This window comes from Neophocaena asiaeorientalis, unplaced genomic scaffold (genome assembly GCF_003031525.2).
Source record: "Neophocaena asiaeorientalis asiaeorientalis breed wild unplaced genomic scaffold, Neophocaena_asiaeorientalis_V1.1 scaffold129, whole genome shotgun sequence".
NCBI classification, from domain to species: domain Eukaryota; kingdom Metazoa; phylum Chordata; class Mammalia; order Artiodactyla; family Phocoenidae; genus Neophocaena; species Neophocaena asiaeorientalis.
The window spans coordinates 6482384-6506281 of record NW_020172446.1 but is presented as its reverse complement, the minus strand read 5'-3'; the positions used below and the strand labels follow the sequence as shown (position 1 = coordinate 6506281).

The window sequence follows — 23898 nt, the reverse complement described above, 5'->3', positions numbered from 1 at the left end:
TCTTAATTAACAATGATGAATTCTGATAGTGGAAATATGGGTGATTGCTACATTTTTCTTTGAACTGTTCTATATTTTTAAAATTAAAAACAGTTATTCACATGGTGGTAACTTTATTCTAGTAAATTTTAAATCGGTTGTGAACCTTTCCCTTCATTCTAGGGAAAAAAAAACATTAAAAAAAATAGTTCACAGAGCAAAAGATAGGGAGATGATAAAAATGAGTCTATAATAGTAAATAAAAATGGGCTAAACTCTTAAATTAATCTTTCAGAATGGGTCAAAAAGATTAAAATCCAAGTATATTCTGTTTACAAAAGTGACACTTAACACAAAGTGGGCAAGACATGTCAGGAATCACAAGTAAATCAGGGTATTAATATTAATATGAAACAGTAGGGCTCAAGGTACGATATATAGTAAAACAAAGAAGGCGTTTTATTTTTGTAAAGGAGACTCTTGCAATATATCATCAGCCTTAGCTCTCGGGAACATAGAGATTGTGTCTATAAAACAAAAATGACTGAGTATACAAGGAGAAACTGGCAAAAACTCCATAGGTACAAGAAACTTTAATATACCACTCTGACTTTGATCAAATATATTAACAATAAGGATCTGGAAACCAAGATAACATAATAAAATAGGGGATTCAGAGATATATCCACCAAAGCTTGTGTCCTATAGACCAGGGTTTGGCCAACTTTTTCTGTAAAGCGCCACGTAGTAAATATTTGGGGCTTTGCAGGCCTTATGGTCTCTTTTGCAACTGCTCAACTGCCCTTGTAGCATGAAAGCAACCGTAGAAAGTATACATACGAATGAGCCTGGCTAGACTCCAATAAAAGTTTATTATTGACACTGAAAGTTGAATTTCCTAAAATTTTTCATGTCACGAGAATTATTCCTTTCACCTTTTGTCAACCATTTAAAACACGTAAAAACAGGAATTCCCTGGTGGTCCAGTGGTTAGGACTCCACGCTCTCACTGCCGAGGGCCCAGGTTCAGTCCCTGACTGGGGAACTAAGATTCCACAAGCCTCATGGTGTAGCCAAAAAAAAAAAAGTCAAAACCATTCTTAGACCACATATGTACAAAAAGAGGCACCAGGCAGGATTTGGCACATAGGCTACAGTTTACAGACTCCTGATAGAGACAAAGATTTGGCAAATCTAATTAAGAAATCTAGGGGAAAACGCCACAAAATTGGAAACGATGAAGGGGATATAGCCAATAATATAAATTCATTCTAAAATTTATAGCAAATGTTTAATACAATTTTAGATTATTGAATTTGAAAATAGTAAATAAACAACTTTATGGAAAAATATAAATTGCCTAAATTTTTCCAGAGGGAGGAAAAGACTTTAAAAATCTAGTAATTGTAGAAGAAATTGAAAAAGTTATCAAAATAGTTCCATAAAAACAAGCCAGGGGCTTCCCTGGTGGCGCAGTGGTTGAGAGTCCACCTGCCGATGCAGGGGACCACGGGTTCATGCCCCGGTCCGGGAAGATCCCACGTGCCGCAGAGCGGCTGGGCCCGTGAGCCATGGCCGCTGAGCCTGCGCATCCGGAGCCTGTGCTCCGCAACGGGAGAGGCCACAACAGTGAGAGACCCGTGTACCGAAAAAAAAAAAAAAAAAGCCAGACCCACTCTTTTTCATGTGAGTTCTTTAAAACTTTTAAGGAACATATTTAGCTACATTTTTTAAAGATAAAAAGAAAAAATATCAAGGAACAGATCGTTTTTATACAGTATAAACTGTTCTAGGGCATGGAGGAACCGAGAACCCTTTCCCACTCATTTTACAAAGCCCAGAGTAAAAACTATAGACCAGTCTCACATGTGAATATGGATGTAGAAACCCTGAAAAAAAATCACTGCTATGTCACATCCAGCAGTTTATTAAAGGAACAATCAGACATGACCAAGTAGGATTTCTTCCAGAATGCAAGGATATTTTAATTTGGAGGGTTATAAAAGAAGGCTTGGATAAATGCAGAGACATGCCAGATGCTTAGAAGGAAACACGGAACACTGTAAAAATGGCAATTTCCCCACATTAACCTAATCAGTCTAATGCAGTTTCCAACAAAATCACAGTTGGATTTTTCTTAAAATTTGACAATGATTCTAAAGTTCATCTTAAATAAATGGGTAAGAATAGCCTTTTTGTGGGACTTCCCTGGTGGTCCAGTGGGCAAGACTCTGCACTCCCAGTGCAGGGGCCCCAGGTTCGATCCCTGGTCGGGGAACTAGATCCCGCATGCATGCCACAGCTAAGAGTTTGCATACCGCAGCTAAGAAGCCCGCCTGCCACAACTAAGAGCCTACATGCCACAACTAAAGATCCCACATTGCCACAACTAAGACCTGGTACAGCTAAAATCAGTAAGTAAGTAAATAAATAAACATTAAAAAAAAAAAAGCCTTTTTGTTTTAAAGAGTACTGAAGGGGCTTGGTACTATCAGATTTCATATCAGCATTGAGCTACAGTAATTAAAAACAATATGGCACTAATGTGATAGCCCCCCAAAAGTATTAGATTCTTTCTTCCATTAAAAAGCCATTAAAAAGTTAAAAATTCAGGAAATTCCCTGGCAGTCCAGTGGTGGTTCTCCAAGCTTCCACTGCCAAGGGCCCAGGTTCAATCTCTGGTTGGGGAACTAAGATCCCACAAGCCATGCGGCTCAGCCAAATAATAATAATAATAATTAATAAATTAAACCATAAAATACCTAGAAAAAGATAAATGAACTTTTACGTAGTTTTAAGGTGGTAAGAGAAGCTTTCTAAAGTATATAATACCAAATTTAGGTAATAGAAGATAGCTAGATTTAACTTAAATACCAAATTTCAAAAACACTGTAATCAGAAAAGAAGACAGAGAATGTGGGTGAAAGAGGTCCTTGAAGGAATGAAAACATTGGACTAGGAGGCAGCAGACCTGAGTTCCTGTTCCACTCAGTCTAACCACTTACTCTTAGCTCAGGGTACTGAACCTTTGTGTGGGTCAGTATCTTCATATGGATAATAAGAGGACTAGATGAACCTCTAGGCCTCTAGGGAAGACTCTTTGCAAAAATGACTACAACAGTTCCTCCCATCCCTGTATGTTTGCCCCTTTGCAACTTGACATCGATTTTTCTCCCATCAAGGGGTAGAGTCTATTTCCCCTGCTGAATCTTGCTTTGACCATTGGAATGCCGTACAAGTGATGTTATGTGACTTAATGAGTCTAAGCCTTAAAAGAGACCTTGCAGCTGCCATTGTTACCTTCTTAAAATGATGGTGTGGACTGTGAACAAGCCTGGGCTAGCCTCCCTGAGGACAAAAGACCACGTGCCAGATGACTGCAATCATATGGGTAATCCCAGGCAAGACTAGCAGAAAAAATGTTCAACTGAGCCCAAGCAAAGTTGCTGGCACACAGCATTGTAAGCAAATGAAATAGTTGTTATTTTAACACTCCCCACCTCCAAACACCCATAAACAAAAATTAAAATGTGAGTGACAAAATGAGAGAACGTTTCTAGCAACTATGCAGGTCATTTTTATTTTTTAATTTTTTTAAATTTTTGGCTGTGTTGGGTCTTCCTTGCTGCACGCGGGCTTTCTCTAGTTGTGGCGAGCGGGGGCTACTCTTCGTTGCGGTGCGCAGGCTTCTCATTGCAGTGGCTTCTCTTCACAGAACACAAGCTCTAGGTGTGCGGGCTTCAGTAGTTGTGGCACATGTGCTCAGTAGTTGTGGCTCGCTGGCTTAGTTGCTCTGGGGCATTTGGGATCTTCCCGGAGCAGGGATCGAACCCATGTCCAATGCATTGGCAGGCAGATTCTTAACCACTGCACCACCAGAGAAGTCCTTTTTTTAATTTTAATATACATTTCAGGTTAGGGTATAAAGAAAGGGCCATGATATAATAAGTGAAAAAGAAATTACTTACAGGGCTTCCCTGGTGGCACAATGGTTAAGAATCCGCCTGGCAATGCAGGGGACACGGGTTCGAGCCCTGGTCCAGGAAGATCCCACATGCTGCGGAGCAACTAAGCCTGTGCACCACAAATACTGAGCCTGCGCTCTAGAGCCCGTGAGCCACAGCTACTGAGCCCGCATGCCACAGCTACTGAAGCCTACGCGCCTAGAGCCTGTGCTCCACAACAAGAGAAGCCACCACAATGAGAAGCCCGCACACGGCAATGAAGAGTAGCCCCCGCTCGCCGCAGCTAGAGAAAGCCCACGCACAGCAACAAAGACCCAACACAGCAAAAATAAATAAATAAATGTATTTTAAAAGTAAAATAAAAAATAATAATTTTTAAAAAGATGGGCTTCCCTGGTGGCGCAGTGGTTGGGAGTCCGCCTGCCAATGCAGGGGGCACAGGTTCGAGCCCCGGTCCGGGAAGATCCCACATGCCGCAGAGTGGCTAGGCCCGTGAGCCATGGCCGCTGAGCCTCCGCAACGGGAGAGGCCACAACAGTGAGAGGCCCGCGTACCGCAAAAAAAAAAAAGAAATAACTTACAAATCATCATGTGCACCATGTTGCCAATTATGTTAAAAGTCCATATATAAGGCTAGAAAGAAGACTAAGAAAATGCACCAAAATCTTACAGGTGACTGAGAGGATTATAATGACTGTTATTTTCTCTATAATTTTCAGTTTTTAAATTTTTTTTCTCACTGCCATGTATTTCTTTTTTAATTTAATTAGTTCCTTTAAACAAAATAGTTCAAATGATGAGCATTTTTTTACATGAACATTTTTAAGGCACTTGGTACATATTGCCCTCCAGGAAAGTTGTACCAGTTACACACCCACCAGCAACGTTCACTTTCATTTTTTAATTCAGTCTAATTTTGTCTCAGTCTGCTAATATTTCTAATCTTGTTTCATCCGTTTTTATTATTTCTTTGGGGTTCCAACACCTCCCAGTTTAGTGTTCTCATTGAATTTCATTAGCAGCTGTTTCATTAGTAGCACAGAAGAAGGATTAAAGTGTTAACTTGGATAGACTTTGACAAAAATCTATAAAAATGTATGTTATTATCTTTGTATAGATCCTATTTAATCAAAGTTCCTCAGAAATCTCTCTTTGGTACTTATTTTAAGGGATGGAACTGGCCACTGATGGCGTTCCGGACCTTGGTGTGTGTGTTATCTCTCTCGGTGGGAATGGCGTATTCGTGATGTATCTAGATTCACGGGGCTTAATGAGGTTCTATGGACGTTCAGATCAGTTCACTGCCGTTTGCTTTCAGCAACCGAGGAATCCACCTTCACTGTGGGTCCTTGATTACTTTTCTTACACAAAAATTTCTTGTTTTGTAAAGTATCTACCAGAATAGGTATATTCTGAAAGTATTGTGAATGAACCGTTTTTTCTTTACTAAATGTACTAAGAATATTAGCGAGGTACACTTTTCGTAAAATATTCAGGCCCTCTTTTTTTGTTTTTTGTTTGTTTTGTGCACAAAATATCACATATTAAATTTGGTAAAGGTACATACACATTCTCACTTTCTACGATCTCTGCTAACAGGTGACTAATGCAAGATAATGAATAATTTTTAAAATCAATACTTAATTTTGTAGAGATAATTAGAGAGAAATTCAACTCTGACATAAATACTCACCCCACTCTGTTCTTGGGCCTACTTCTGTTAGAGGATAATCCATAAATAATTCACGAAGCTGACATTACTCATGTGTACTGTGATAATTTTCTCTGGGAAAATTTTAGCAGCTCTTCTAATATAGATTGCCAGGTATCAGTAGTTGGGAATGCAAGTCGACTTCTAATTATGCAGAGGCTGACTATTCAGACGACAAACTGTTTGTGCCCTGCACTGCTCCTTCCCGCTGCCTCCTTACCTTTTAGCATTTCTGCTGCTCATTGCTACATGTACCAGAAGGTAGGCATTGGACAAGGGGGAGGGGGAGGGGACACCAAAATCAGTTAAGCTTTTAGGAGAAGCTCTAATGAAAGATTTCAATACAATTTGTAGAATTGTTGACTAAAATTGAGTCATTTAGGTTCCCTGCGAATTTTATTTACTTGTTCTAATTCTTGTCTTCCACAGCAGCAGGTAATAGAATCGTCTGCAGAGAGACAATATTATTCCTTATAGTTAATGTTTTCCTTTCTAGAACATTTTCACATGATGGTTTGTATTTTCTTTATTCATTTCATATGTACCTAGACGGCATTATTTGGTGATTGGTGCATTGAGATTCCTAGCATATATGGTGATACCACAATTATCTGATGGCTTATCAGTTTTCCAGAAAACTGAAAGTTCCTCTCTAAGTACCAGTATCGTTCATATTTCAACCAGCTTTGTCAGAAACACTATCTCCTCATGCTTACACCAAGGCTGCTGAACACAATTTAAGCCTTTCTGTATGCCAAGGTTATCTGTACATGCATCCTCCTGAGACATAGCTAGCTATGACAAAAGCCCGTGCAAGTACGGGGTCAGTCTGAGAACCTCTGGTTAAGCTCCGAGTGGTGCTAGTGTTTTTGTTTGCCTGAGGCTGTCATTCTTGTATAAGTTTTCTGCCTCCTCCTCCAGTCTGTCCCCATCTCCTTTGCCATTGGCAGAAAACCTGCCTCTTAGTAGTTCTCTGTTTCTGGACTGTGGTGGGCTGAGAAACTGAATAACCACGCCAGTTCGAACTGTGGCTAAAATAAGAGGAAGTGGGCCTGCAGCAGAATACAGAGAATTCACACATGAATGTAAGTGCATGAGCCTTGGTGCAGAAGTAGCCTCACTGCTTAGAGGCTTTTTTCTTCCTTCCTTCCTAATTTTCAATCACGTGGTTAAATTGCTGGTTTAATTGTGCTTCAAAGAAGAGATGGTTAGGGACGTGAGACTGTCTGGAATAGAAGTGGTCCAAAGAGTTTTTTCAGTGAGAACTACTGCTTGACTGATTTCCCATCAAGTTGGGACAAAGGGCGGAATGAAGAGGTGAGCATAAGAAATATTGATTTTTTTAAATGTATGACAGGCCTATTTAGTTTAGGATAGTAATTAGGTTACTTGTTCTATTAACCAACCAAAGACCAGTTAAACAAAAGCACTTGGACTATAAAAGTCTTTAGGAAATAACCTCATCTGGTACTCTGGTTTCCATGTTGTCAGGAACATTATGAAACTGTCTATCTGGAAGGCTCCCTACTGATAATTCTTTTTTTATTACTCTCTATAAATTCTAGTCTTTGGATTTTTTGTGGTACTGAGACACAGTGGTTAGGTTCCAAGATTCTGGTGGACGTTTCAAGTGCTCATTCTCTTTGCTTCCCGGGAACCAGAGTTTGCTCTGAGTCATGCTCCGTCTGATTTATCTCGGATCCAGCTTGTGGAGCTCTGACTCAGCCGCGCTTCAGGCCCGATTGCCCAGCTCGTCTTCTGAGGAATGGAGGGTGAGGCCAGGATGAGTGTCCTGACACATTTTTCCCTTTTTCCTCTTGCACTCTCAGGATCTGAAAAGAACCTCATCACGAACAGCAGGCAGGTGCGCCTTGCCACGGGGCTGTTCCCCGTCGTCAGCCTCCTGAACCATTCCTGCAGCCCCAATACCAGCGTGTCTTTCATTAGCACCATCGCCACCGTTCGGGCATCTCAGCAGATTAAAAAAGGACAAGAGATTCTCCACTGCTATGGTGAGTCATCCGTCCTCCCTCCTGTCCGCCTTTCTCCAGCAGAAAAGGACAGGGTGAATTCACCTGAGCAAGCCACAGGGCAGGTGCCTCACCTGTGCAGAGTCTGCACCCTGGCAGAGGCAGTGCATACTTATGGGGAAGAAAAGCCTTGCTAAGCCCTGTTGTATCTGCGCCATTGGGTAGACACTCCCTGCTGATCCCTGTAAATGTCCTATTCTGAAAATAGGCCAGGAACAACTTCTTGGTTTCTTTTTCTTCCTGTCCCCGCAACTTGGAAGCCTGTTTCTATATCTAGTTCCACAAATGTTTGAGTGAAAGGTCCCTGTCGCATGATGAGTGATTGACCAGACCCTCCGCTAAGCTAAAGTTTTTTAAGTAGTGCTTGATGCTCTCTTGCTTTAAATATTGGCCAAGCGTGGTGTCTCTGCAGGGCCCCACGAGAGCAGGATGGGTGTTGCCGAGAGGCGCCAGAAGCTGAGGTCTCAGTATTTCTTTGACTGCAACTGTCCCCCTTGTGAACGTGAGAAGCAGAGACCCTCGCAGGGGCCCGGGAGGGAAGCCTTCTGTTGTCACCGTTGCAGAGCACTCCTGCAGGTGAATCTCTTTCTCCCCTCCCTTCTCTTTGCTTTTCCTGGCGGTCAGTTATCCAGCCTGAAGGCCTTAAATCTTTAGGAGGAAGCCATTGGGACTTAGAGGTGCTGATAGCAGTTCTCTCTCTTCCCTTTCGCCCATCTTCCCCGCACATAGATTACACCCCTGCAGGAACCACAGGGAAAGGTTGGATTTAGTGATCTCTTTCTTGCAAAGAACAGAAAATCCCACCTAAACTGAGTTGGGGTTCAGGGAGACCGGGAATTTATTTGCTCAAGTAAATCACTCAGAAGTCCCAGAGTAGGGGTACTTCAAATACAACGTGATCCAGGGGCGCAGATAATGTCACCAAGACCTAATTTTTCTTTCCACCTCCCTCAGCTCCATTTTCTGTATTATTTAGCCCAATCTCAGACAGACTTCCCTCCTGTGGTGACCAGATGGCTGCTAGCAGCTCCAGCATCAGATTCCCCCGGTCCAGAAGGATAAAAGCATATGTACTCTAACAGAGATCTGGGCAAAAATCGTACTGTGTTTTATCAACCTGATACCTGCGTCTGGAGGAAAATCAGAGTCACAGTTTCCCCCCCAGCCATTTGGGCCGGATCAGAGCCACGTGCTTCCCACTCAGCCCCCAGGCCTGACTTCGGGAGGGTGGGAGAGGGTCCTCCGGAGAAGTCATTGCTACTGCCAAATGGGGCCACAGATTCTGGCATCTGAAAAACAGCAAATGTCTTAGAACTGTAAGTAGAACGTGGAGCTGGTTGTGTTGGAAAGCTGAAGTCACAAGCCCGAGGACGAATGTGGGCAGGCCTCACCCAGCACCTTTTTTCTGTTGGTTTCCTTATGGCTTTTTCATAACCACTAGAAATGTGTCTGTCATCCAAAGTCCCAGCCCCAAAGAGAAATAAGAGAGGGGCTATCAAGATGGAAAGACATTGTGGTCTGTACCAGTTTAATTTGGTTGCAAAAAGTAAATCTCAAGCAGGGATCGGTTCCTGCTCTCATTGCAGTTGCCGCCATCAAACCAGATTCAGTCTGCCCTTGGTCATGGTGTGTTACTGCAGGAGTCTTTCCCCCATAGGGTCAGAAGCTCTGGAGCAGTCCTGTAACGTAAGCACATGCAGTGTCACTAGTGGACTCTGGTACAGGAATAAAGACAAAACTGACTTCCACAGGGAGATGATGTTCTGAGCTGTGGCAGCACATCTTGTACGGAGTCAGTCAGCAGAGATCACCTAGTCTCTCAGCTACAGGACCTTCAGCGGCAGGTGGGGATGGCCCGGAAGCTTCTCAGAAATGGCGAACTAGGTGAGAATGGCTCCCTGCTTTGGTCCTCCAGCCCCTTCCCTTTTCTTCATTTTGAGATCACCTTGAATTCAGGGATACTCGGTGAAGACTGAAGAATTGAATTTAATTATCCCCATGCCAGCCACAAGATGGCTTTGTAGGCCAATGAGACCAAACCCTTACCAGCTCAGTTTGCGCGGCGTCCTTGGAAAAGGGCCAACTGATTTAAGCTGTTGTTCTCTTAGGCATCAGAGAGTTAGTTAAAGGCTAACGAGTTCTCTGACATCCGTGATCTTTGTGCATATCCAAAAGTTCAGTGTCATTTATTTTAATTCGAGGGCCTCATGACCTAATTTCCTAGAGAAATTGTTCTGCCCTCATCAGAGCATCATCTCTCTTCTAAGGAGCAGTGGGGGGACTCCCCTGGTGGTCCAGTGGTTAAGAATCCGCCTTCCAACGCAGGGGAGACAGGTTTGATCCCTGGTCAGGGAACTAGGATCCCACGTGCCGCGGGGCAACTAAGCCTGTGCACCACAACTACTGAGCCCACGCACCACAACTAGAGAGCCCACATGCCACAGCTACAGAGCCCAAGCACTCTGGAACCCGTGCACCACAACTAGAGAGCCCGAGCGCCACAACTACTGAGCCCATGCTCTGGAGCCCACGCACCACAACAAAAGATCCCACGTGTGGCAACTAAGACCTGAGGCAGCCAAAAATAAATAAATGTTTTAAAAAATAAGAAAAATAAAGGGCATTGGGGCATGTGCCCAATGGGTGTAAGTATCCTGCTTTTTCCAGAAAGGGAGTGATGGAACCCCTCATTACCTTGGAAAACTCTGCCTTAGAGTTTGACATCTTGGGAATTTATTTACCCTATTTTTATGAAAGTTGACCTTTAGCTTAGATTTTTGAGTCAAGAGAAATAAGGACCATAAATGGAATATAGTCATTCCACTTCAAACTGAAGTTGGCAACCCACAGTAAATGTGGGGAGGCCTCACCCAGCACCTTTTGCTATTGAAAGAGAAAACATAAGAGAACAGCTTTATTGGAACAAAAATTGTGGGTTGATCACAACCCAAGGAGACAAAGTGGGGTTTCCACATTCAGCCCAGCCCATAGAGAATTTAAGGGCTGGGTTCTCATTTCTAAGACGGGGGGGTTTGTGTCTGTAATGAGCCCACTTTCCTTTGAATTGATAGAGCGAGCCATTCAGCTGTTGTTGGGATGCCGGCATGCTGCTGAGAGCTTCCTGTTGGCGGAACACAGCGTGGTGGGAGAAATCGAGGATGACCTGGCCCAGGCCTATGCTGCCTTAGGTAAGATGTGTGTCTTCACCTTCCGCTCCAAGGAATGACCCTGCCTTGTGCGTTTGGTCATGATCTTAGCCTCGTCTGGTTGGTTCTCTTAGTCTTTCAACTGAGGCTGCTCTCACTTCCATTTAGCTTTCCTTACCCTGAAAATGTTCATCCACAGTTGACTGTGGTTCTTTTCTGGAACCAGATTTTCCTTTCTTTACAGGGGACTGGGAGAAGTCAGCCGCCCATCTACAGAAGAGTCTCCGAGTGGTTGAGGTTCGCCACGGGCCAACCAGTGTTGAGATGGGCCATGAACTCTTCAAACTGGCCCAAATCTTCTTCAATGGGTAAGCCTTTCTCTTGTTTCCTAGCACTTCACCAGGCCACATACCGTTCTTTTATTAGGCTCTTCTGTGTATCCCTTTTTTTTTCTACAGTGCTTTTAAGCATGTTGACACGTCTTTATTTCCCGTTTAGGAGAGGTTCTTCCTTCTGTTCTGCTGACAAACTTGGAACTTTAGAATTTCCTCCTGGGAGATATGGGGAAGCTCTTAGCTCTGAAGGGAGTTTCCCAGGGAGAACTTGCCCAGGCCCCCGCCCCCGCAACCTGCCTGTTATTCACACACACCCCCTCAGCACTCATTCTCGGCACACTCAGCTCCAGGGCCTCTTCCTTCCCCTGGTCCTATTCCTTTTAAAGCAGCTGTAATCAAGCACAAGTCATCTGGCTCCCCAGGGGACATCTGGCAATGTCTGGAGACATTTTTTGATTGTCATGACTCAGGGTGGAGGCCAGAGATGCTGTTAAACATCCGACAGTGCACAAGACAGCCCCTGCACACACACAGCTAAGAATTATCCGGCCCCAAATGTCAACAGCGTCAAGGTTGAGAAACCCAGCTTTAAAGGTTAAAAGGAAAGAAGAGTAGGGTTGATGAGTTGATGCCGCTTTTGTAACTGGGATCACTAGGAGGCCCTGATGTCAGTATTTCTAGACGGAATATGTCCAACCTTGGTAAAGCTGCTGTGTGGGAAAGTGTTTGAAGCTGGGTCCTAGGATTATGAGGTGGGTGGACCTGATACCCAAGACATAGAGGCAGTCCACCCCATCAGAGAGAGGGAAAGGGCTGCAGAGTCAGGCCATAGGCGGACTCCATGACTCTAAGGCAGAGACTGCTGAGTAAACCTTGGGGTAAATATCAGATTAGTGCTTTGAGATCTGCCTGTTTCTCAGAATCCTGGAATCTTTATACCTTTTTTTCATAACTCTCATCTCAAACTCTGCCTTTCAGTGTGTTTCTGAGAGTCTTATCTGCCCTTCTAGATTGTAAGATCCTTGAAGACAAAAATGATCTACTTTACATTCTCCACAGGGTATGAGTAGGCCCTCAGTTAATGTTTGCCTGATTGAATGGGTGGATTCACTCCTCTTACCTCCTTTGGTTCAGGTTTGCAATACCCGAAGCTCTGAACACAATACAACAGGCAGAAAAGGTTCTGCTGGTGCACTATGGCCCTTGGAATGACGAGATCCAGGAGCTACAAAAGATGAAATCCTGTTTGTTGGACTTGCCGCCCATCCCTGTGGGACCCAACGAATAGGGTCCCAAGGGGACCTTGACCAACAGGGAAGGAGCCCGTGTGGGAGGAGTTAAAGAGGGTCTGTTGCTGCTGAGCTGTCGCCAAACAATACAGGACTTGCCTGACAGTCACAAGCCTAGTGTTTGAGGGGAGGGGAGGGCTTAGAAAGCTTTGCAGTTAGAGACGTGCTCACCTATGTTTTTTTTTTTTCTTTCTACATCTTTATTGGAGTATAATTGCTTTACAATGGTGTGTTAGTTTCTGCTTTATAACAAAATGAATCAGTTATACATATACATATGTTCCCATATCTCTTCCCTCTTGCGCCTCCCTCCCTCCCACCCTCCCTATTGCTCACCTATTTTGATGAATGTTTCTTGAAGTAGTTAACTGCTCTGCAACAAAAACTCCTGGTTCCCAGAAAAAAACTTAAAACTGGTATCTGGAGAACCTAAGCCCTTTAAAAGGATTTTAGCTGATCTGCAGGCATCTGGATGTTAGCCTGGGGTTTTGGCTAGACGCCACCTCACTAAATGATGATAGTCTGTTTCCCTGGAACATTCCTTTGGTTTCTAGTAGTAATGAAATGTTGTGTACCACTCCAGTGGGAACTTAAACTCTTAATAGCCGTATTGTAATTGAAAAATAATTATAAGTAAGAAATTAGAGAGGCTCCTTACCTCTGGAGGTATAGTTTCATTTATGGTACCTAGCTTCCTTGAAGCCTTTGTTAAAACCAGTGGAGTATAAATTGTGAATAGAGAAATAAATATGGGGCCATTTTATTGTTGGGGAATTTCTTCCTAGGATGGCAACTCTAAATTTGTTTTCTACCAGTTTTCGAGTCCTTATTCTCTGGTTTTCATTCTATACTCTGGGCAGACTCACTGACCAAACACTAATAAAATCAAGCTTGTAGCAATGACTTTATAACACATCGTTTCTGAGTTCTGTTTATTAGCAAGCCTGAAAAGAGACCTCTTTTTTCTACCTCCCCAAGCAGGCAAATGAAATACAGACTGCATAATTAATGAGAAGGGAAAAAAAAAAAACAACTTCAGAAGAAGCTGAGGGTGTGGGCATTGCTGCTAGTGGTTTCACACTTAAGAGACAAAAAGTAGGAATGATAGCTGTTGTCTACCTGGATGTATAGCAATAGTCTAAACCCCATCCCAGTCAGAAGGCCGGGAGACTCTGGGTCTAAACCCTCGGTGCTCTATCACCACTGGGGACCATGTGGTTCAGATGAGTTGGTGGAAAAGAATACGCACTGCTTTGAGAGTTTGCCCACCCCAGCCATGCCCAAGAAGTGCCCAGTGGTTGCCCCGGCGTTATAATCAGGAACTGAATAGCCCTGAAGCTGCCTGGGAGTAGCTTTTCAGGAAGCTCAGTGTTCAGAAAATGGTTCACACTCAAATATTTGAATGAAGGGCAGGCAGAATCGCATTTATCTTCCTTTCTACTAACTCACTTTGGCAAGGGCTGTGGCCAATGAGATGTTTTGGTAGAGCTAACTCTTTCAAGAAGAAAAATTTAGTCTTGACCAATTCTGTAGTTCTTTTCCAAACACTCGGCATGTTTCATGTTCCTGAAAAAGGAGGTTCTGTTGTACTTTGTAAAATAGGCCCCCTTCCTTAAAAAGAATATGTGTAGAATTTTACATAGCAGACCTCATTTTATGTGAACCTGAGAGCTTTCTTTAAATGCTCTATAAAATAAAGAATTCTGTCCTGAAGTTACAGACTTCCTCCCTTATCTGTCTGCATGTTATCCTGTGTTGTCAGGTGACATTAGCTTGATGGGGGGGATATCCGTGCTTGCATTAAAACCTAAAGTCCGGTGTATTTAAGAGCATGGTCCACCGATTGTGGAGACAGGAAGTTCCTTCCCGGGGGATTAGTGACCTAGAGTATAAATCCCACAGAGCAGAGAATCCATCCCGACATCATACAATGCAAACAACTACAGTTCTTTTTTTTTTTTTTTACAACTATAGTTCTTATCTCACCTGGTGACTTTCTCTGCAGAGTTTAGTTAGACCCAGGCTATAAATACAGGACCAGCAAATTCCTAAAGGGTTATTTATCTTCATATTAAATTTAACATAGCTCAGAATAGGAGGAACAGGGTAACAAAAGTTAAGGATAAAGCACTTTTATTGCAAAGTATACATTGAAACATAGGGGCAGCCTTCATGGAATATATAAGCTGCCATCCCTCTAGCGTTTTCTTCTGGGGTATTTGAACACTAAATTGGAGTATTAAGTGCCCCTGGGGTCCAGAATTTTGCCTATGAAGAGAAGGGCCCCTGTGTCTGTGTCCCTCAGTACAAAGATGAAAGGTTGGTTAAGGTGATAGTCCAGAGAGAAGGTGAGGTGGGCAGGCTGGAGCCCTGGGCTGGGGGTGGTACCCGCCCCATCTTCATTCCACTCAAAGCCATTGCGATGTTCCACTTGAGTAAGTTTGATAGGTTTGCCCGTGATCTTGCTAAAGTCTGGTGAATCAAACAAGGACTGCAGCTCTGCAGAGATCGAGAGGGATTTCCGTTAAAACCTTGCCTCATCAACACCCCAAGGAAGAGTACAGTCCTGACTCTTAAATTCTGATTCTCGAGAAGGCAAGCAAGCTGGGAGTGGAACAACCACTTTTGACCTGTGAGGTGTGTAGAGCTCTGGGCTGGTTAAGGGTTAAGTGACTTGCCCAGGAGCACACAGCAAGTGAGGTTAAGATTAGAAACCAGGTCAGCAGACCTATCTTGAGAGGCAGTGTTCTGAGTTGCTGTTCTAAGACGTATGCTCTTGGGGCTGAGGAGTGAGTCTGATAAGGAAGGCAGTTCAGTCTTCCCCTCCAGCACTATTAGAATTAAGGAGTCATCCCTGGCCTCGGTGCAATGCCATGGAGCCTTGGGGTTCCGCTTAGCAAGGTGGAAGGCTCAAAGACGCTACCCCACCCACCCCAGGAGCAAAGAGGTCTTGCAGAAACATACTCATCTCCTGCATGGACTTTGTGAGTTCGCCTTCGTAACTCAGCTTCAGCTTGGGGATGGTCAGGACCGCTTGAACAGTCTTCAGTTCTCGGTCTATGTCATGAATGAACTCAGAGGTGAGGCTCTCTTCTATAATGGTCAGGTTCTGGGTCACTTTCAGAGGCAGGAAGAAAATGATACTCATGCTGCCGGTCAAGGGCAGCTGGGCAATCTGACACAACAGGGAGGAAGCACATGCGTTAGTCCTTTGGAGGCCAGGAGCCTAGAGATAGGCACACACCCCCAAGCCGCCTTCTCCTCTCCTGTAACCAGGCCCTGCCACGCTTTCCCAGCCCCTCATCTATGTAACAGTTGTCCCTCTAAGCTAATTGCTTTCCGGCAGCAAGATGTCTACTGATGTTTCTTCAAAAAGTAGGCCATTGTCCTTTCTTACCTGGGCCTAATACCAACTGAAGTTATCTACTGAAAGAATTTTTCTCCTGTCGTTCTAAAGAGCTAGAATTGAATTCCAGGTCTGTGTTTTCTCCCAAGGTTTGTCTGCCAACAGTTACTGATCATCTGTTATGTACAGAGCCCTGGACTAGAAATGGGGACTCCGGGCAGAGCACACAGAAGGAGCAATACAATGGTCCTTTGAGCAGCGGTCCTTAACCTCAGGTCCACAGGACAGATGGCATCAGAGGTCCCAAGAGCCCCTGAAATCATCTACAGAAATGCATACGCGGCATTTCTGTCCAGTGCTTCAGGTGTTTTGTCCGATCTCCAAAGAAAAAAGTTAAGAACTACTGACTTCGAATTTTCAAAAGTCAGGTAGGAAAGACTTAGAAGGCCAGCAGTTTGGAGTTGTGACGGTTTTTGAAAGTTTAACTTTGACTTCTAGAAATACAAGTTCTCCCCCCAAAAAAAAGAGAAAAAGAAGGAAAGAAAAGACAAGAATTAACACCAGCATTTGAGTGCCCAATCTTCTTTTTAAATTCTTTAATTTCATGCTTATTAACGTTTTTTCAGATTTATTCAGACATATAGTATACGTTGATCATGACACTCCCCTGCATACTTTTTTGGGGGGGTGCCGCACAGCATGTGGGATCTTAGTTCCCTAAACCCACATCCCCTGCATTGAAAGCATGGTCTTAACCGCTGGACCACCAGGGAAGTCCCTTGAGTGCCCAGTCTTGAGGGCCCATTTCACATTACCTTATCAACCCTTACCAGAAACCCTGCATGAGAGGATAAGTTTAGATAACTATGCCCCTTTATTTTGAGGAAAAAAGGCTCAGAGAAACTATTAACTTACTGAAAGTCCACAGCAGGTAAAATTTAGACCGCTGTCAGATCTCAAAATTCATTCTATTCCCACTACACCATCCTGCCTGTCCCTGCACCCACTACTCACTCTACCCCTACAGACCTTGCAGTTGAGATCAGAATCCAAGCCGTAGCGTAAAATGGCCTTAGGGTCTGACATCATGGGGACTTTCACGGTCCTCTCCTCATCCAAGTGGAAATCATCTAGGGAGGTCTTTCTGGAGTCAAACTTTGTTACCCACTGCCCTGGAATGAAACAAATGGAGTGCCCTGAGCCCCAGGAGACCAGAAAGGCGTTGGGACCGTGCTGAGACCAAAGCATATTGCTGAAAATTGCCTGGCTTCAGGAATCTTAGTCGTCAGAGGCCCTGATACATCAGGGAATAGCTCTATCTCAGAATGTGCAGTCTGGACCACAAAATTTCTAGGGTCCTGAATACCTTCCATACGTAAACTCAGGAGGAAATAGGTGGATTGTCGGGTTTATTCAAGTTCTGTGATAGCCTAGGAGAAAGGTAAACTGGTGTACACGTCTACAGTGTTGTGTCCGGAAGACAATCCAGGGAGGCCAGAGCTGGAAGGGACCTCGACATCATGTCATCAACCCTCTCATAGCTGAAAAAGCCTGGAACCCCAGAGAGGTGAAGTGCTTACCAGTGCTCACACAGCCAGCCGATAGTTTAACGTGGCCTGTAACAGCTTCTTTCACGTCCTGGAGCTCAGTGCTTCAGGGAGGACTTTTCTCTAGGAGTTTAGGGGTCCACTCTGCCTGATAGACATTTTAAGGGGAGGCTGCCCAAAATCCGACCCAAGGCTCACGAATCGGGCTGGCCTCACACTGGGCCCGTGGAACAGACTCGGGCATATCAACACAGCCTAGAAGAATGTTGTTAGAAAACTAACAACGGTTTATCAACGACCTGCTGTGTGCTCCGGGCATGGTGCTAGGGTCCGTGTGAAGATGGGAGATGGGGGAAGGGGAAGGGGAAGCTGGGGTGAAGTGAGAGAGTGGCATGGACATACATACACTACCAAATGTAAAATAGCTAGTGGGAAGCAGCCGCATAGCACAGGGACATCAGCTCTGTGCTTTGTGACCACCTAGAGGGGTGGGATAGGGAGGGTGGGAGGGAGGCTCAAGAGGGAGGGGATATGGGGATATATGTATATGTATGGCTGATTCATTTTGTTGTAAGGCAGAGACTAGCACACCATTGTGAAGCAGTTATACTCCAATAAAGATGTTAAAAAAAAAAAAAGATGGGAGACGACACAGAGTGTCCCTGAAGTCAGTGTATCGTCCCTGAAGTCAGTGTATCGTCCCTGAGTGAGAGACGAGAAAACAGGCCCCAAAAGGCTATGAAGCTTGTGCAGGGCTCTCCAGCCAGTACAGGCAGAGCTGGGCCTGGACCCTCACCTGGCTCCAGCCAGAAGTCTACCAGTGCCTTCCCCAAACAGGTGCAAGAGTGGGAGTGCCCCCTTACCTCTGCGAGTCTTTCTCTACGGCCCCTTACACTTTGTAGGCACTTATCCAATGTTTGCCTTGGGTTTGATGGCAAGCGGGCAGCCCTCAGGCAGGTGCCTCTCCTGGGTCCTCCTCTGCCTTCTTTGACTCCCCCTCTTTCCTGGCCCCATCTGACACTTATTGTCTACCCTTGGCCAAAAGCCGAGTGGAGAAGCCCTCACCCTTGAAGTAAGCCACACCAAGAAGGAGAATGCTGACTCCACTGGGCATCTCCCTCGTGGACCTAGCGATTTTCCCTTTCATCCGGGCCTGCACCCAGTTGTTAATCTCCTGAAGGTCCAGGTGATTGTTGCCGGTCAAGATCCTGGGCCTGGTCCCATACAACTTTTCCAGGGGTGCGACAAAGCTGGCTTTTATCCGCAGCTCTGCAAAGAGACGGGGCAGAGGTTACTGTGCTCTGAGCTAACCCAGCATCCTCTCTGAGAGGTTCTGGTTGACCCTCAGCAGGCCCTGACTTCCTGCCTGGCATCTTCCCGGGACACGCCAGGGCTCTGTGCCAGCTTCCCCAGGCACTGGACGGGGAACAACAGATCTCACTCATTACTGTTTCTCTTCACACCACTGCCCTCGCCCGACCCTCCCACTGCCTCCCTCGGCCCATTTCCTCTTTCCGATCCTCTCTGGGTTCACAGGGCCCCTTCCTGCCGCCCCCCAGGGCCAGGCCTGGCCAGAGCAGACGTGCTCTGGTGTTTAGAAGGAAACCCCCATGTGCAGCACAGAGCCCCACGCGCCTCAGGCAGCCCGGGTGACTCACTCCTCTCAAAGACGATACGGGAAGCACTCTTGAGGTTCTTCTCCGGGGCGGTGACGGAGGCAAGGAGTTCCTTATAGGTATCGTGAATGTCTGGCTTGCTGATCAGGTCATAGTAGAGAGCCCGGTGAATGCTGGATTCTGTCCGCTGCTCCGCTCCTGCCAGAGGGATGGACGTGTGAACCTCTGTAACTGCCCACTGGGGCCCAAGTCAGGCCAGCTCCTGGGACGGGGCAGGGACACCACACCCTGTCTTCTTGTCTGCTGGTACTGGGGACGTTCTAGGTGGAAAGGAATTTGAAGGCAATGGAGGAAAAATAGATTTTCCTGAAGGTAGGCTAAAGGCATCAGGCCTAGAGAGATAGAAGGGTGGGAGTGAGGGTTCAAGTCCCTGTGCTTCTCCCATCACAACACTTACCAGACTGTTCTGCAGTTTCCTGTTTATTCGTTTCCCCCGTGAGCTCAGCTGTGTGACCCGAGCGACGGCACATACCGTGCCTGTTTGTGTGCAGTTGTGTCCCCAGAACCTAGCCACACCGACGAGGCTGGCACGTAGGAGAAGCTCGCTTAAGGAATGTCAGTAAGTGGTCCCGAGGCCACACACCCAGGTCAGCAGTGCTCTGCCCCCCGGAGCTCCCACTCCGCACACGCCGGGACCCCCAGGCCCAGCCTCTCGGCCCTCTTCACCCTCCCTGAGTGAAGTGTCTCCAGGGCTTAGAGTCAGATATGTGCAGAGGCCGGAGGGCAGCTCTAGGATGCAGGGCTTTCTGCATCCAGGAACTCACCCAGCGAAAGGGCAGAGAGCGCCGTGGCCACGCTGAGCGGAGACAGGAGCACATTAGCAGCGGGGCTCTCTCTGGATCTCACGCGGTACAAGTCGTAGCCAAAGTTGGAGACAGCGGCCGCCAGCTTGTTCACAGGGACCTTGAAGAAGGGGTCCTCTTCCTCCACTGGCAGCCCCGTGGTCTCGGGGGCCAGGGAGCCCTGCATTTGAGCACAAGGACCAGTGCAGATGAGTACAGGATGACTGGTCTCATCGCTTTGTGTGGGACTGTCCTTCTGGTCCTGAGGGCTGTCCTGCCTGAGGATGGTACGCTTAGCCTAACGGAGTGAGTCTGTGCCCCCTGCTCCTGTAGGGGCGCTCTGCTGGGGAGAAGTTAGCTGGCCAGCTTTAAGCACCAGTGACCTGTGAGCCTCAGGCCTGTAACACATTAAAAATAAATAAGAGGAGAGGAGTCCCCCTTCCCAAGAAATTCTGTTCTCAGGCCAGACAGGCTCCCTGTCTGCTTACCCTTGCGCACTGCTCGCGGGTCTCCACCTGGACCCTCCTATCAAACCCTTCCTGTCTTTCATGGCCCTGATGAGATATCACCCCCTCCACCACAGACTTTCCCCGATGGCCCCAATCTGAAGGCACCTTTTGGCTTTCTGACCATTTTTTCAGAGTCAACTACCACTTCTGTATTAACCGCCTACCATGTGCCAGCCTCTGTGCTAGTTCTTTTTATTTGACTTACTTCATTTCATACTAGTCAATGTAGATGATACCACCAAAGACTACTATCTCAAAACTCTGAGTTCCTTGAAAGCCAGAACTGAGTCTTCCATATTTCCACCCATCCCCAGCACCTACAGAGTAGGTGTTCAGTAGATAAAAAATAAGTGACTGTCTGTGATGGCCCTGTAAGGATATTTTTAATCCCATTTTATAGATAAGAAAACAGACTCAAGTAACAGTGACTTGTCTAAGATGATAAAGCTAGTGAGAGGTTGAACCAGAATTCAAACTTGGAACTCAAGACAAAGTCCAGGGACTTCCCTGGTGGTGCAGTGGTTGAGAAGTTTCGAGCCCTGGTCCGGGAAGATCCCACATGCCGCGGAGCGACTAAGCGTGTGCACCACAACTACTGAGCCTGCTCTGTAGAGCCCACGAGCCACAACTACTGAGCCCACATGCCACAACTACTGAAGCCCACATGCCTAGAGCCCGTGCTCCGCAACAAGAGAAGCCACCGAATGAGAAGCCCACGCACCGCGGCGAAGAGTAGCCCCCGCTCGCCTCAACTAGAGAAAGCCCACACGCAGCAATGAAAACCCAACACAACCAAAAATTAATTAATTAATTTTTTAAAAAAAGAAGACAAGGGACTGGTCCAGAAGTACCCTGGTCCCTTGTGTGACAGTCACTCCCCCACCGCCACTGTCACATAGCATAGGCTTCTCAGCGTCTGCCTCTGCAACCCGACTGTGCTCTCTCTGGACAGGAAAGAGGCCTTTCCACACTCTCACACCTCTGCTGCACCCTGGTCAGGACTGGAACAAATATCCAAGGCCACCACCCACTCAATGAGACCCACAAGTAATGCAAGGTAATGAGAAAAGGTCTTCACTGAAGGGACAGCCCTGGACTTGTTAGAGCGTTTTTGCCTTTCACCTTGTTGGATCTTACGTTTGTCCCCACTCTGTTCTGTGAAAGGCAGGGTGAGACACTTAATGTTTTGCTGATGGAAAAACCAAGGCCCTGTCTAGACAGAAAGGCCAGAGCCTGGCCTGCAACCTGGGTGTTGTCCTGCCTCCCGTGCTGCCTACTGAGGAGGGGCTGGAATTGCTTAGGCCCCCCCCAGGCCCCCACCACACACACCCCGACTCTGACCTCCTCCAGGCCCGTGTTCTGGCAGCTGCCGTACCCGAGGAGGGCTCCAGTCCAGAGGAGTAGCACAAAGGCCTGCATCCTGGGGCCTGCAAGAAAGCAAAAGGGGTGGCAGGCTGCTTCCTTCACCCACCACCCTGCAACACCCGGCCACCCTGGGCACGTAGCAGGGCCTTGGCAGGGCTAGGCACCTTCCCTCCAGCCTCCCCGGGCTGGAAGTGGCCCCTTAGCTTGCTGATCCCACCCTCTCAGCATCTCCCCAGCCCTCCCCCTGCCTCACAGCTCACAGTCCTATGGCGAGCTTGTGCTCTCATCCATTGTGTGTGCCAGGAGACCCACCTTTGAGCCTAAACCTCCAGGGTAGTGAAGACCCAGCAGTGGGCTCCTCTGTGTGGACATGGGCTTTTCCCTGCAGGCACACTGACCATCTCTTGATATAGGATTTGGGTCAATGTCTAGTAAAAGCATGGGGGCAGAACCTAGGTCTCAGATGTAGAATCACAGAATATAGAGAATGGGGGCATCTGGTCCAGCCCCTGCTACCCCCAAGTTCTCAAACTCTCTCCTTGAATTCCTCTGCCCTGGAACCTGTGGCCTCATAAGCAACTTGTTCCCTTCTTGGACAGTTCTGTGTCAGAAGCTCTTACTCTCATGGTTAGGAGTGCTGGGTCTAGTGTCAGACAGCCTGGGTTCAAATCTCAATTCTGTGTCTTCTTTGTGCGGCTTGCAGGATCTTAGTTCCCCGACAAGGGATCGAACCCGGGCCCCAGCAGTGAAAGTGCTGAGTCCTAACCACTGGACCGCCAGGGGATTCCCCTCAATTCTGTGTCTTAATACCTCTCTAAATCCCAGTGTCTTCTCTTGTAAAATGGAAATCAAATAGTACTTATCTATTTTGATGAGAATTAATTAGATGATGCCTTCATAGCACTTAGTGAGTGACACCAGAGACAGGTGAGTTCTCCAATGATCCCTGAGTCAAAATGTGTCTCCCTACTCCTGGAACCCCAGGGCCCCCCTTCTCCCTGGGGGTAGCCATGTCCTCTTCCCCCCACTAGCTCGGATCTAGCTCTGAAACCTCCACGAATTCTTCCCTTCAGGTTAAGTAACCCCACTTCTTAGTAAGACCAGCCAAGTCCCTTTACCTCCTGAGCAGTAGCCTCTTTGGATAGGACTCTGGTCTGACCCCTGGACCACAAGGGAAAAGGGAACTCTGGGTCTACGGCTCCCCCATTCCTTGCCTTCCTGCATTCATTGCCTCTATGAGCACACCCCTGGAATCAGGATGTGGAGGTGGGAGGGGAGGAAGGCAGCTGGGGGTGTTCATAAATAAGATCTTCTGAGAGGCCTTCTGGTTAGAACGTGGGACAAGGTCTCAGCAACCAGGACCTCTGCTCTCCCTCCATCCATACTGCCATGTCAAGAACTTATCATCTGGGCTTCCCTGGTGGCACAGTGGTTGAGAATCCATCTGCCAATGCAGGGGACACAGGTTCGAGCCCTGGTCCGGGAAATCCCACATGCCGCGGAGCAACTAAGCCCGTGCGCCACAACTACTGAGCCTGCGCTCTAGAGCCCGCAAGCCACAACTACTGAAGCCCGCGTGCCTAGAGCCCGTGCTCCGCAACAAGAGAAGCCACCACAATGAGAAGCCCACACACTGCAACGAAGAGTAGCCCCGGCTTGCTGCAACTAGAGAAAGCCTGCGCACAGCAACGAAGACCCAACGCAGCCAAAAATAAATAAATAAATAAACAAACAAATTTATTTAAAAAAAAAAGAACTTATCATCTGTCTTCCCTGCCCCTCCCCTCCCCTGCAGCACAAATACACCCTTGTGTGCACACACACAGGCCAAGGGTCTCAAGCTCGCTCTTCCTTTCATATACCCATAAACACACACACACACACACACACACACACACACTTTCCTGACTTCTCAGAACAAATAGGAAAATTAAGAGTGCAGTGTGTGATTTTTGGTCAAAATCCTTAAAATTAAGTCTAATAAGCCACCGGACAACACTGTAGAGCATGAAAGGCCGCAAAAGAAAAGATGGCCTCTGAGTTTGCTCGGCTCACGGCCGGACGGCCTGTGGGCCCCAGCCTGGCTTTCTATCTAAACGCTGATCTCGAGCACGTGTCTCGCAGTGAGTTCCACAGACCCTTGTGTTCTCAGCCAGCTGCTCTTCCCCATGGCTGCCCCTGCTACTCAGGGAGAAGTCTTCCATTGAGACAACGGAAA

At 46.6% G+C, this 23898-nt stretch overlaps 2 protein-coding genes across 2 annotated transcripts in view; one reads left to right on the top strand and one right to left on the bottom strand.

The window, feature by feature from the left end:
• The window catches only part of SMYD4 (SET and MYND domain containing 4), a 43433-nt gene extending 28988 nt beyond the window's left edge, over nucleotides 1–14445 (top strand). The window contains exons 6-11 of the mRNA XM_024735634.1: nucleotides 7485–7667; nucleotides 8098–8261; nucleotides 9437–9569; nucleotides 10757–10873; nucleotides 11076–11199; nucleotides 12301–14445. Of these exons, the coding sequence (XP_024591402.1) occupies nucleotides 7485–7667; nucleotides 8098–8261; nucleotides 9437–9569; nucleotides 10757–10873; nucleotides 11076–11199; nucleotides 12301–12454 (875 nt within the window). The 3' untranslated portion in view covers nucleotides 12455–14445. The remainder of the gene's footprint in view (nucleotides 1–7484; nucleotides 7668–8097; nucleotides 8262–9436; nucleotides 9570–10756; nucleotides 10874–11075; nucleotides 11200–12300) is intronic.
• Nucleotides 14446–14567: 122 nt separating this feature from the next.
• On the bottom strand, nucleotides 14568–23181 carry SERPINF1 (serpin family F member 1). Its single transcript, XM_024735644.1, has 7 exons — nucleotides 21657–23181; nucleotides 19789–19987; nucleotides 19007–19162; nucleotides 18414–18617; nucleotides 16831–16973; nucleotides 15420–15630; nucleotides 14568–14954 (listed from the first exon to the last, which is right to left on the bottom strand). Exons 1-7 carry the CDS (start codon nucleotides 21732–21734, stop codon nucleotides 14695–14697), a joined length of 1251 nt encoding a protein of 416 aa, XP_024591412.1. The 5' UTR covers nucleotides 21735–23181; the 3' UTR covers nucleotides 14568–14694.
• Between the last annotated feature and the right edge of the window lie 717 nt (nucleotides 23182–23898).